This window comes from Metopolophium dirhodum, chromosome 1 (assembly GCF_019925205.1).
Source record: "Metopolophium dirhodum isolate CAU chromosome 1, ASM1992520v1, whole genome shotgun sequence".
NCBI classification, from domain to species: Eukaryota; Metazoa; Arthropoda; class Insecta; order Hemiptera; family Aphididae; genus Metopolophium; species Metopolophium dirhodum.
The window spans coordinates 23,027,457-23,041,889 of NC_083560.1; the positions used below are offsets into that span (position 1 = coordinate 23,027,457).

General features: G+C 25.9%; 1 protein-coding gene across 1 annotated transcript; it reads left to right on the forward strand.

The window, feature by feature from the left end:
- The first annotated feature begins 8,410 nt into the window (after positions 1 to 8,410).
- LOC132933534 (kelch-like protein 3) lies at positions 8,411 to 13,962 on the forward strand. The gene is made up of 10 exons (XM_060999810.1): positions 8,411 to 8,466; positions 9,618 to 9,695; positions 9,819 to 10,053; positions 10,385 to 10,560; positions 11,094 to 11,187; positions 11,243 to 11,440; positions 11,571 to 11,891; positions 12,023 to 12,178; positions 13,446 to 13,674; positions 13,739 to 13,962. The coding sequence occupies exons 1-10, from the start codon at positions 8,411 to 8,413 to the stop codon at positions 13,960 to 13,962; spliced, it is 1,767 nt and encodes a 588-aa protein (XP_060855793.1).
- Positions 13,963 to 14,433: the final 471 nt, after the last annotated feature.

Genomic DNA, 14,433 nt, shown 5'->3' on the forward strand with positions numbered 1-14,433 from the left:
AAAAAATCGTGAATAAAAAAAAAAAATAAAGGAAAAATGGAAATTTTTACGCAAAAACCAGTTAGCGACAAAATCGATTTTGTTTCTTCGTAGTTACTTAAAAACAAAAAATGTATATATGGAAATTTTCCCTATATAAGATTTTCAAAATATCTCGACTCTTTTTAAGATATTTATAAGTGTTTTTGAACACCCGAATAAATGCAGCAACCATGATGTGTCATCCTTAAATCTGAACTAGCAGTAATTTAAATAAAGATAATCTACTGGACAGAAAAATCAAGTTAAAATAGTTGTGATGGTTGTATTTTCTTAATCTGTTACTCTTTCACTCTATATTAGAATATAGTACATTTGAAATTATTGTTAATATATATTATACTGTTCAAAGGTTTTGGAGGTCTGGAAATTCTTTACGATTAGTCTAAAAATGTTGGCCTAGTTGCGCATATGCTCACACCAATGATTATTAATTATAAGTAACACGACGACATGGTCAAAGACCGAATGCATAATAAGTTGTCTATAAAAATTGTATACATTTAATGTTCCTTAAAATCTATGTTTCACGGGGCATCCTTGAACACAAATGGATGGTCGTAGGAAATAATTGTGTAAAATATTAAATAGAAATAAAATATTTAAATAACTCTGTGAATATATAATAAAAAATATAATATAAGAAAAATATTTTACTAAACATTTTTATAAATATAAAATAAAAAAAGGTGGATAAGTGGATGTCGCTCTGCTGTACAGTAAGTTACAAGTGGGTCACTGTAATGGATGGTGTTAAATTTGAATTCAATGATATAATATAATTGTATAAAAAAAACGATTCTGAGCGAAAACGGTCAATCAGCGTATGATATTACCAAGTATAATTGATGATATTATTGAAAATAAAGTAATTTATATATTACTTATATACGTGGAGCCTTGTTTTAAATTGTCAATCCTTAGCCATAAAAGTTAAATATTTTATACATTTTTAACTACAAAATAGTTAATAAATTATACATTTGATAAATGTTGTCAAAATTTGAACTTTAAATGCTTAAAAAAAAAAAATTGTGCCTATGTATTTTTAATATTTTTCAACTGCTATTTAAACGATATATCAGGAGCCTTATATTAAATTTTTACGCTTTTTTACCCAACAAATAAAATTTAATTGATATTTATAGAAAAAAAAACTAAAAAAAATAGAAATTTAAAATGTCCGTAAACAGTTCAAAATAAGTCATAATATTTTCAAAATTTAATGGTGTATAGAAAATGCTAATATAAACATTCAGTCAAAATGTCATGTCCTCACGGTCATTTGTTTTAGAGTTACACCAAAAACCAAAATCGATTTTCTCGAAAACAGATTTTGCGTAAAAATTCCCGTTTTTCCTTAATTTTTCTTTTGTTTTTCACGTTGCTTTTGAAAACTACTGGGAAATTTTTACTTTTGACCCTCCAAAGTACCAACTAGATTCATTTTCCTATCAGAAAAGTTACTTGGAAGAAAAATAAGCACTTTTACTGTCCTAAAAGGTGATGACAGACACAAAAATAAAAAAAAATAAAAAAAAAAACACACATCATTGTAAAATCAATACATTCATCGCTTCGCGCAGAATCTAAAATCAAATTAAAAAAGTTTTTAAATAAAAAATTTAATAAAAGTAAAATATTTTTCAACTTTCAATATTTTATAATAAAACTATTAATATTTGTATGTAACTTTATTTAACAATATTGACATATATTATATTATAAAATTATTTTTGTTTATAAAAAAGAATAAAATACTAACAAAATTTTTTAATAATATATAAAACAATGTTAATTAAAATAAAAAGATCTTTTCATAATATGAATGGTGTCATCCATTTTTTGATTTGGAAAAATGTACATTGCAATGATTATCCATAGAACTTGTATATTTTTCCTTATGCATGCAGTAGAACAAGTTCACCGAATGGACTTACTGGGAAGCACAAAAAACTTGTTCCAACAAACATTTGCGCTGCTGGCGTGAACTTGGCAGCGCAAAATTGGAAATTGGCCACCCGGTGAAAATAACGTCCAACAAATTCTGAAAGTTGTCCAACAGTGTCCAACAAATTGAGATGAACAAGTCTAGCACAAAAAACATGTCCCAACAAACAGTTGCGCGGCTGGCGTAATCCATCCTTAAAAACCCATCATGAATAGGTATTAACGCGGAAATTATAAATATAAGTGGTACTGGTTTAGTTGGCGTCCGCCAAGAAATTGTTCTCCTGCCACTCAGCTTTAGTTGATGCCGGCCACTTATATCTTTCGTAGGTACTTTCGATATCATTAAATTTATAATTAGTCTTATTGTCACGTTCAGTTAACGTTTTTTCTAAAACAAAAATTTAGAATATATCTATTCTATTTTATGATAACTAATTGTAAAGAAATAAAATATAATACCTAATACCTTTATCGGAAATATTAAATTGTGGTTATAAAATATATGATAAATAATAACGGTTATAATTAGGGACCGGATTTATATGCGAAAAAAATTATCAAAATATGCACTTAAAATTGAATTGTAGTGTGACAGTTGTATTTTCTTAATCTTTTACTCTTTCACTCTATTTTAAAATATAGTACATTTGAAATTATTGTTAATATATATTATACTGTGTAAAGGTTTTGGAGATCTGGAAATTCTTTACGATTTGTCTAAAAATGTTGGCCTAGTTGCGCATATGCTCACACCAATGATTATTAATTATAAGTAACACGACGACATGGTCGAAGACCAAATGCATAATAAGTTGTCTATAAAAATTGTATACATTTAATGTTCCTTAAAATCTATGTTTCACGAGGCATCCTTGAACACAAATGGATGGTCGTAGTAAATAATTGTGTAGAACCGTATATAAAATTGCGTATATTGATGCTTTTCTGCAATTATTTTCTTTATAGTAGGTACTTTCTTATATTTTATTAAGCATAGAAATGTTATTGATTAGTAAAATTTAAAGTATAATAGTTTAATTTATATGGTAATATGATCGCCATTTAAAATGATTAATACACAGTTCATAATATAAAGAATAACACATTATTTTTCACCAATAATATAATTTAAAGGAAAATAGTTTAATACATATAATATGATCACCATTTAAAATGGTAAAGTAATAAGGAAATCCTTACTAAACAATACAAGTGATGTTTTAATTATCCTTTCATCTGATGATCATTATCAGTGTAAGAAGAAATTTAATTTCTTATTATTATTGTTGAAAAATAGGTTTTTTTATTATTATATATATTGTGAATTGTGTATTATTACATTTTAAATGACTATCATAATATTATTAATGTATTAAACTGTTTTACTTTAAATTTACTAATAAAATATAAATACATATTTGATAATACGGTATTTATTGTTTCTCTAATACCGTATTATACCAGTAGGAAATATACCGTATAGAATCTTGCAGTACCTAAAATAATAGTATTTTGAGCACAGGTTATTAAATTATAGTATATGATCAATTTTTAAATGGCTTAATAATTTCAGAATACATTTTCAAAACCACAATAATACAAAAACAATTTTAGAGTAAATTAATATTTAAATTCATGCCACCGATCTTGATATATTTGGTGATTAGAAATAATTTTAATTAAAAAATAATGTAATTATAATGCATATTGAATAATTTCTTAAGTATCAAATTAATTTTCCAATAATATTGACTATTCTATTTTTCTATACAACCTGTATACAAAAATTTTATACCATGTGTATAATACCTCATATAATATAATTTTATACCACTATATATAGTATAATACAAAATCACATCTGAACAGTAGAGGCACCGAACAGTATTTTAGATTCTGAGTGGAAAAATGAATGTATTAATTTTACAATGATGTGTGTTTTTTTTAAAATTTTTATTTTTGTGTCTGTCATCACCTTTTAGAACAGTAAACATGCTTGGATTTTATTGAACAGTATCTTTATTTTTACTCATGATTTTTGTTCTCTTCATACTTCTCGTGCCTTACTAAGGGAAAGGAAAACGTTAGAAGCAATCAACAATGTACCAGAAACCGAGATAATAAACAATGAAAACGACTTGAAACGCGCTAATCATCCATTGACCGAGGTGTGCGAAGTAAAACACATTTAATTAAATTTAAACAATCGAAATATTTATAGGCAATGTAAAAATATAAAACCTAAACCTTATACGGCATTTTAAAAAGTCGACCAAAATCTACCACACGACAGTAAAGATTAATACAAGAAAAAATACATTTTTGGATAGATATGAGCTAGGATCGCCACACAATATTAAATGTAATTTAAAATATTAAAATATAAAGACAATTTGCAGGTGATCTCACAACATATTATTTACCACGTTGTAAATAATATTACTGTCGAGAGACCATGATAAATATTCCACAACTACTTAATTTCTTAATATTGTTAAGCAATATTAATGAAGTTAAGTCGTTTGTAAAACTTATCAAAAAAAATTTAATAATTTCTTAACGATATATATTAATATAATAATAAATAGTGTATGTATACACCGTAATTTTTAACGGTTTTGCATTTTTGCAATTTTTGAAATTATGCAAATGTAATATTTTTGCTTTGTTTTGTTTGTGTGTGATGTCAATGGCAATTAAATTGTTAAGTTGATGTGATCATAAATGAAAATTGTTGAACATCAATTATATAGGTCTGATTATCATATCTATTCAGATCTTCACTTCCTATAAAACTCATTTTAAATTGCAATTAAAATAGAATATTATATCATATCTTCTCATATTCCAAATAATCTCTTATTAAATCCTAACCCATCTCTTATTATAAGTAGGGATTAGGAATTGTGGTATTAGACAAAATTTTTTAGAGCCTAACTATCTTATATCATTTCGTGATACTTGGTTTTAGCATAGTAATAAGTATTAACTAGTTTTTAAATTTTTTTTAAATTTTTGAAATGAATATTATACTCATGGTTATTATAAATATTATAAATAAAAATATTATATCTATCATATAATATTATAACAATAATTACTGACTATCTAATGAGAGTTTATGACTTTATTTTCTGTACATTCTTTTAAAAAATCTAAAACGGTTTTTTTCCTTATAAATTTGGTGGAAATTTCAGATTTTAATAATAGACCATCATCACAAATTTCAATAGTTGTCTCAAAACCTGGCCAAAGTTGAAGTTTATATTCTGGAATACTGATGTATAATAAACAAAAAATAATGAATACAAAAAAAATGTAATGGATTTTGGAAAAAACAATCAAATATTACTGATTAAATACATTGGGTAGAAAGTTTTTTTTTTTAAATTATAAATGTCTAAGTCTAAAATAAAAATAATGTCGCTACACATTTTAAAATAATATGAGTGAACAAAAAAGCTATTAGAAACTTACATCTGGCTTATAATTTTTGCTACTAAACAACATTGTTCCATCAAAAATATTTGCTCCTAAAAGATCTTTGAGTACACTCAATAGACCTCTTTGATTGTTTATCCTATCTTATACTGTGTTAAAGTCAGCTTGATATTGATATAAACTCCAATCTGGGTAAGTAGTTGATATTTTAAAATCATTTGTTATTAATTGAATTGGTTGAAGAACAAAACATTTAATTTTGAAATATTTCTTATGTGTCTTGTTTATGTGTTCGTACAATACATTTGAGGATTGTGACTTACGAAAGTAAATTATGTACATTATTAATTACAGCCACAGGTCGGTAGGTATAGTCATGTCACCATTTTCTAGTTATTAGTGACTGTTGGACAACATTATTAGGTATATGTTATAATATTATTCTATATATTTGTTATGAACCATTTAATAAATAAAATACTCTCTAGAGTCCAGACGATTAAAATAATCATTGAAAATCATATCAAAAATAAATCATGTATGTTATGGATATTTCAAAGATCAAAAGTGTACATTGAAGTTTTATATGCATAATTTATTTTGCAAAGATCTTTCAAAAATATTCAGTAGATGATATTTTTAAGGTGGAAAAAATATGCCTGTATTTTTAAAAGCATTTATTTTAAAAGGGAAATCCTGATACAGCCAAAAAAAAATTATTTTTTAGTTGTGAGCAAATATAGCAGGCACAGGTAAATAGTGAGACAACTTCTTATTGGGGTATGTTGAAATAAAACAATTTTTTCAAAGGTAAAGTCATTAAAATAAGATAAGCATGCAATTTTTTAAGCATGGATGAAGACTGAAAATTTTAATCTAAGATTGACGAAAAAGATGAAACAAATATAGCGATTGTAAAAAAAAGACAATAGCTTACTTTTTGTAAATATTTATTTAGCACTAAAATATTTTAATGCTATTAACTAATTTTAATTATTAATAAAAAAATTAGTGTGTAAATATGTAACAAATTTATTATTTGTAAATAATTATTCATTCGAAAGGATTCGGTATTTTACAATGTAGAATAATACTATAAATAAAATTGTATTATACAGGGTGATTCACAAAAAAAGTCAACTATATGAAAATAATAATAATAATAAAAATTTTAAAATCACCGTTACTGGCTCTAAATATCGGTCTATACGGTTTATAGTGGTATAAATAGTTGTTTTATGATTTTGTTTTAGTGTAACATAAAAATATTTTATTCAATACAGTCCTTAATGGACGCACTTCTTAAATAATTTAATTATTATCGATTAGTCGTGACCATCGCGCATTGGCTCATGATGGTAATAATATTATAATATTGATGTCCGTCCTTCAGAAAATTTTTTATGAATTTTTAACTTATAATAATTTAATAATTTTTGTGATTTTTCAGTATTTTGTCAATATTTGAACTTTAAATGCTTATAAAAAAAAATTGTGACTATGGATTTTAAATTTTTTATCTGCTTTGCAAACAATATACTAGAAGTTTCCTATTAAATTTTCAAGCTTTTTTACCCAACAAATAAAGTTTTATTGATATTTATAGAAAAAAAAACTAAAAAAAAATGGAACCTGTTAATGTTTGTATACAGTTCAAAACATATCAAAATATTTTGAAAATTGTATCGTGTATAGGAAATGCTAACATAAACAACCAGTGAAAATTTCATGTATATATGGTTATTTATTTTAGAGTTACACAATGATTTAAATATACAAGGTTATTGCAATAGTACCTCCACTATACCATTTTATCATATTATTAAGGAATTATAATGGCAGCATAAGGGGACGACGTATACTGGCTATACTATGAAATATACTAAGATATGGACTGTGCCTTACACTGCCATTTAATTTTTGTTTGAAAACAATTTAGACTATGTGCAATAACCTTGTATATTTAAGCCATGAGTTACACCAAAAACCAAAATCGGATTTTGCGTAAAAATTCTCGTTTTTCCTTAATTTTGTTTTTTGTTTTTCTCGTCGCTTTTAAAAATTACTGGAAATTTTGACCGACTAGATTCTTATTCCCATCAAATAGGATACTGAAGTTTAAAATCGAAGCATTATTTCGTCTATTTATCGTGTACACAGCCACAAATAAAAATAAAACATACATCATTGTAAAATCAATACGTTCATCGCTCCGCTCAGAATCTAAAATTAATATAACTACCAACTCTAAACTATTTAAATATTTTCTATTAACATAATTTATTTAACGAAATTAAAAATTATTATTTACTTGCTCAGGTTTGGGGACACTCACCAAGGTTCTATAGTTAACTATGGACATTTTAACAAAAGATTGACAACTTTTTCTACCTTTACCAAAAATGAAGTTCATGTTGAAAAGAAATAAGTATCATTTATGAAAGCGTACCTAGATCGTTTTCCGGCTGTTAAAATTTTTTGAACTCACTTATTAAGAAGGTAAATTCTACCTAGTATATAAGTTATACAATAATATTTGAACCGCACCATAATTATTATACGATAATTTTTTAGTATAAAAATACATTTTTTTCATAAAATATAATTGTATTTTTTATGTTGGTTAGGTTGGTTATACCCATTCGTATAATTTGAAGGGCATTTTGGATTCTATGTTGGTACGATTGGATGAGATTTGCTGGTTTTTTTTATCCTCCATGTAATTTTGCGAGAAGTACCTGATGCCTCACCACACTCTTGTATTCTTGTTATCTAATATCTTCAATACTGTGATGCTGGTTTATTGCAACTTACGTACAGCAGATCCGAGTTCCAAGACTCCATTACATTTTGAACGCAAAACAATATCTAATGGTATAAGTACCATCAAAGATAGTCACTAGAAACGAAATTGATGTTATTTTCAACTGTGGTTGAACATTTTGGACGAATCTCATTGGCTAATAACGGTGGTAGGATGGATATTTCGATGGAGACACCAGACCGAGGAACAATCCCATTAAAATCAAATAGGTATTTTTATTAACATTACGTTTTGATCTAATCATAATACCTAATTATTGTGGAATAGGTATATACTACATAGGTACGATTAAATTGCTATTAATAAAATACCTTACCTATAGCTATAGTTACCCAAAAATGTTCTTCAATCAATATTTCATTTACACAAAAGTTAGTGCATTACATATTTGTTTTCTTTCTCATACTCATGTGTGTCATATCAAATATACAATCAGCAGAATCAATTTTGTGTTATTAACTTTGTTAGGTATTGGAGTAAATTCAACTTCCCGTTTAGAATCTACGATGATAGGGGAACCATTTTTTTCACATTCCTTTCCTTAAGAGTAAATTGACCTACAGTAGAACCTTGATTATATGAGCCCTCCATTATACGAATATCAATAAGTGTTGTAGCACTTGTACACATAATCATGTACAATTATAGTTATGTATAATAAATTAGTGTATATAATAATTCAATATTATTAATAATAAATTATAAATATTAATAGGTATATCATATACTATTATGTATTTTCATAATATTTATGAACATATTAATGTTTTCCCAGTTATAATAACAGTTTAACATCCGAACTTTCACGTTTCCGAACTAGGTGAGGTATCAATTAGTTCAGATATTCAAGGTTCTACTATTGTAGTATCAAACATCAAGTTTGAACATTATTTCTGTTTGAACGTAAGTTTTTTATACAAGATATGAGTAAGTATGTTATTTATCACAGGTTAAAAATGCTCATATATATACTGTAAAAAAACTAATGTAAAACACAAACTATGTTCTTAACTATGTTTGATAATAGGCAAGAGATAAATTCAATCTATTATTGAACATATGATAAATTCTGCTAACTGCCAGACATTAATTTGCTACCTATATGACATATGTTGCGTTTGGGTTATAAAAAAAAAAACATATAGTGCCAACATCCAACATAATATAGTGTCTTCATTGATTTGTTAAAAAATCAACGACAACTTTTTTTAATTTTGTTTTTCGATTGACTTATTTTGTTAATTAAAAATTTTATACTTACTTATTTTAAAAATAAAAACAAAAAAATTATTTATATGCTAAGTGTATGAAAAAGTACAAGAATGTAACCATTTTGTTAATATATTTATTGTTTATTTAGATATCCAGAAGATGATATTGAAATTGCTTTAACATCTAAAGGTTTAAAATACAAAGGAAAAAATGAACCTTTGCAACTGTATGTATAAAGTTTACCATATAACTATTTATTAGTAAACAAATTGTGTACATTATTATACAATTAAATAATAGAATTCATTATTTGTTAATATAATTAAAAATATACAATAATACATTTCAGAAACGAATGTACAATGGACGTATCACTAGTAGTAAACAACCAAAAACTATATGCCCACAAAAATGTCTTAGCTTCGAATTGTGACTATTTTGATAGAATGTTTGACAGTTATTTCAAAGAACGGTTCCAAGATAAAATAGAAATAAATATAACTGATGTTAGCTTTGAAATGTTGAGTACACTTGTTCAATTTTTTTACTCATCAGAAATATATATTACAGAAAATAATGTGCAGGTAATATTTATTTTGTATATTATTTATTTTTTTATAACATTTTATCATATTAACATGATAATATATTACACTCTGGCAACAAGAGAAGTAAACCGTGCCTCAACTAAATCATATCTGAGTTTGCATATTATCCTTGTCCTGCTGTTTACCAACTATCTATCAGGTCACAGTATTGAAAAGAGACAGAAATTTAGTAAGTGTTTATGTATACCGCACTGAATATCTGAGTGGGGAAAACAATGCCTCGATATAATCACTGATTTGTGAAATGGCTTACTTCTCTCGTGGGTCGGAGTATAGTTAAACATGTTCAATTTTATTTTTATTTCAGGATCTGTTAACTAGTTCAAATATGTTTTTACTAGATGAAGTCCAAACTGCATGTGTAAACTACATAAAAACGTTAATTGACGTGGAAAATTGCATAGATATGAAAGATTTTGCTAATGCTCTAGGATTAAATGATCTCTATTCTATATGCATGACTTATATAATAAACAATTTCAGGTAATTTTTATATTTACTTATATCTACTTCTAAACAAACTTTTAATTTAAAAAAAAAAATCAAATAATGCAAGTCAATCTATTTGTCAGGCTTTAGTTTTTGAGTGGTTGATTATTTCTTGTTGTTATCTCATGATAAGTGATAAGTTCACAATTACATGAACCTATATTTTTAGTATTTGCTGTCAATAACTTTAAGACAATACCTGTCATCGGCGTTATTTTGTCAGTGGTTAAGGGCAAGGTGTGGTGTATGGAGTGCAATCTAATTCAGTGACGTCATTTCAGCTTTTGAGAGGGGGGAAAAAGTTTTGACCGGCCCATAATGAAACTGAAAAAACCCACTTGTCAACAATTACATTACATTACATTACAATATTGCCTTCTTACATAATTTTATACTTAGTAGTTATATAGGCATAAATAACCCATTCGTTGAGAGCTAACAATTACTAAATAATTAATATAATTATTATTTTGTGTAAAATAACATCAATTGAAAAATAAATAACTAATATTATTTATTATATTTAGGTTTGTAGCCAACTCCAAAGAGTTTATGAAGACTAATTATGATGAAATAATGCTATTAATCAAGAATGATGATTTATTTGCTAAAGAAGACATGGTATAATTTTTTTAATTAAGTTATTGAATCGTTGTGAATCTATACTATTTTAAAGGTTTATGATGTTGTAATGAATTGGATAAAATATGATCCAGTAACTAGATACAAATATTCTTCAGAATTGTTATGGTATATTCGGTTGCCATTATTTATAAATACTTACCAAGGAGTCACAAAGGTTCATGATTATCAAGGCGCTAAAATTGATAAACTTATTTCTTTTCGAATGGAGCATCGAAGGCCATTTAGAAAAGTTAGTAGTGCCTACTTAATTAATGTATTATTTATTTGATAAAGTTTTGAAAAAATAGACAAGTTACCTGCAAAATAATAAACAAACATTTTAGATTTTATTATACATTCATTCGCTCTTATTTTGTTAGGGCATATTAGTGATAAACCATTATCCAGTTGAATCAACTCTAGAGTGGTATGACGCTGCGTTAGATCAATGGCAGGATTGCAAATGTGAAAATTGTCATTCTATAATCTTTCAGTATTGGTTATTACCACCTAGAACTTTGTGTACAGTTATTTTACTCAATGATGGTCGCTTATTTGCTGCTGGAGGTTCTAGACAAGGCAATGGAATAAAATCAACATATATATTTAATCTGAAAAGAAACAGATGGATATCCTTTAAGGACATGCATTATGAACGTCTTAAACCATTTATAGTGCAATTTGGATCTTATGTTTATGCGGTAAAAATTTTATATCTATTTGTCAGTTCATCTATTATAATCTGATAATTGTGTAGAACTATAAAAAAAGTTGAAATTAAAAAAATAAAACAACAACAATGAAATATTATGCATGTATAATTTGTTATTAGATTGGCGGTTTCACTAGTGAACAACAAGATGCCAGTGCTATAGAATGTTTTGATTTACAGAAAAATGAATGGTTTGTCATAAATTGTGAAATCGACATAATTAAGACATTTAAAAATGATTATTATGTTGCCAGCGTTAAAGGATTAATTTACATAGTAAGATGTTTTTTTAATCTTTTAAAAATATATATGTATACAAAATGTACAGTTAATTCACCTTGCTTATAAAATTGCAGTATAAAATAGTTGTCTTCTTCTTGCACACATAGAGTATACAACCACATACCATGCTTAATAAATACAATTAGTTAAAATTCTGAACTGCAGTTAAAATTAAAGTGCACAGACCATGATAGTAAAATATGTTGGTTAGACACATATAAATTTCTTTGAAAATTGTTTTACACAACAAAAAAACAAATACTTGGGTGACTGTAACAATCATAGTTAGGATAACACACAAGTTTAATTGTTTTGTTTGTCGTTTACTTTAAATTCTCCAAATTGCACTTACTGTTATTACATTGTTGAGATCAATAAATTATAAAAATCATAAAGAACAATTTTATCTGTGTTTTATCAAAAGCTTTTTTAATATTTTTATTTCTAATACAGTTATTTATAACTAAAAAAATTTAAAAAATTTAATTTAATTAATACTAATAACTGTCTTAAAAATGAAAATATTAAAAAAAGCTTCCGATAAATCACATAATATTATTCTTTATTACTGTTACAGTATTTGCTGTTTTAGCATCTTAATTTTGTTGGTACCTATCATTAATTTAAATAAGGAATTCAAGTAGGTAATTCTCTGATGTGCAATAAATCACTGAAATGGATATAATTTGAATTGTATAATATAATGAAAAACAACAATACTGAGTATAGATGAATTAACTTTATAGTAACCAAACCGTTATTGCCTATTTTAATAATAATAAAATTTTATCAAGTTAAAATATTTGTATTTTTTTTTCTGATTATTTTAAAATTTACTGAGAATGTTTTATTTTTACTTCCCAAAAGTACCAACTATACTCCACGTAGGTTAAGTGCATGACCAATAGCACAACTAAAACATCTTACTTCTATGTGCTGCTTGCCGCAATAGAATAGTAGGTTGACTGATGTTTAAAAAAGCAATCAGGAATTGTCTGCAAGCAAATAACATTAAATCATCTGCTGCCAGGTCATGCTCTTTTTATGTGTGAAGTATAGTATAGTATATCCAATTTTTTACCAGAAAGGTTGATGATCAGAGATTTTTTACTACTGTTTGCTACTTATTAATATTATGGGCTATAGACACCTAATGTATAGCAGAGTGTTACCTGCTTAACTTCTATTTAGTATTTTAATTTTTATCGCTGGCCAAATTTAACTATTCAAATTAATAAAGGATGTTTCACTTTTAATTTAGATTGGAATAAATGAAGCTGGATATTATGACTCTCGTAATCACAATTGGAAATACATTGATCCAATACCTGAGTTTAATATAGGTTCTGCGGTTTGCACATTGAATGGAAATATTTATTTTATTGGTGGTGAACGTTTGGAAAAATGTTACAAAAGTGTATGGGCATACTGTACACTAACTGAAGAATGGGTATCCTTATCCGAATTAAACTACGCCAGATCGTTTTCTGGTAAAATTAAAAAACTTGCTAATTAAAAATATTTGATATAGTAATTATTATTTTATATTTATAGGTGCTGTAGCAATGAATGGTAATATTTATGTATTTGGAGGACATACGATAAATATGTCCTATTCAAATACATTTGAAATATACAATCCTCACGACAACAATTGGAAATCTTCAAAAGCTTATATGAAAAAGGATCAATGTTATATTGATGCTATTGTGATAGAAAAGAATTCTGAGTTGTTTAAAAAAGTTTTTGAAGAAGCGACTAATACTATTATTCATTAAAAAAATTCAATTTATTTTAATAAAACAATATAATTATTTGTATTTATTCAAAATTATTTAGTATAATTTAGTGAGGAGTGTATAAGTTATAGTTATTTTTAATAATTGTTAAATGAATATTATATTACAGAAAAAAAAAATGATTCCTTTACATTATTTTGAATATAGTTTATAGGTAAATTAGTTTTCTTGTATTTATAATGTTTTAACCATTCCTTTGTTGAATTTATAACAGCATTTTAATTTAAGCTTTTACTATGAAAACTTTAGACTATCATAAGAATTTTTTACTTTAAATATAGTATAAATATAATTATTACAATATTCTTTTCGGAGGTTTGTGAAATATTCACAAAAACTTTCATATTCGGCATTTACTAAAAACGACAGACTTACAAAAAATGTAACAAATACAGTAATTCAAGGAATTAGTCCTTTTCTTAAGCTACAGAAAAGATATTTAGATGTAAC

What these genes read in the sequence shown, in the direction of transcription:
- LOC132933534 (XM_060999810.1), top strand. Translation starts at nt 8,411, where the DNA reads ATGGATATTTCGATGGAGACACCAGACCGAGGAACAATCCCATTAAAA. An exon ending in ATCCCATTAAAATCAAATAG is followed by an intron (nt 8,467 to 9,617) that starts GTATTTTTATTA and finishes TTGTTTATTTAG; the next exon opens with ATATCCAGAAGATGATATTG. An exon ending in AAAAATGAACCTTTGCAACT is followed by an intron (nt 9,696 to 9,818) that starts GTATGTATAAAG and finishes AATACATTTCAG; the next exon opens with AAACGAATGTACAATGGACG.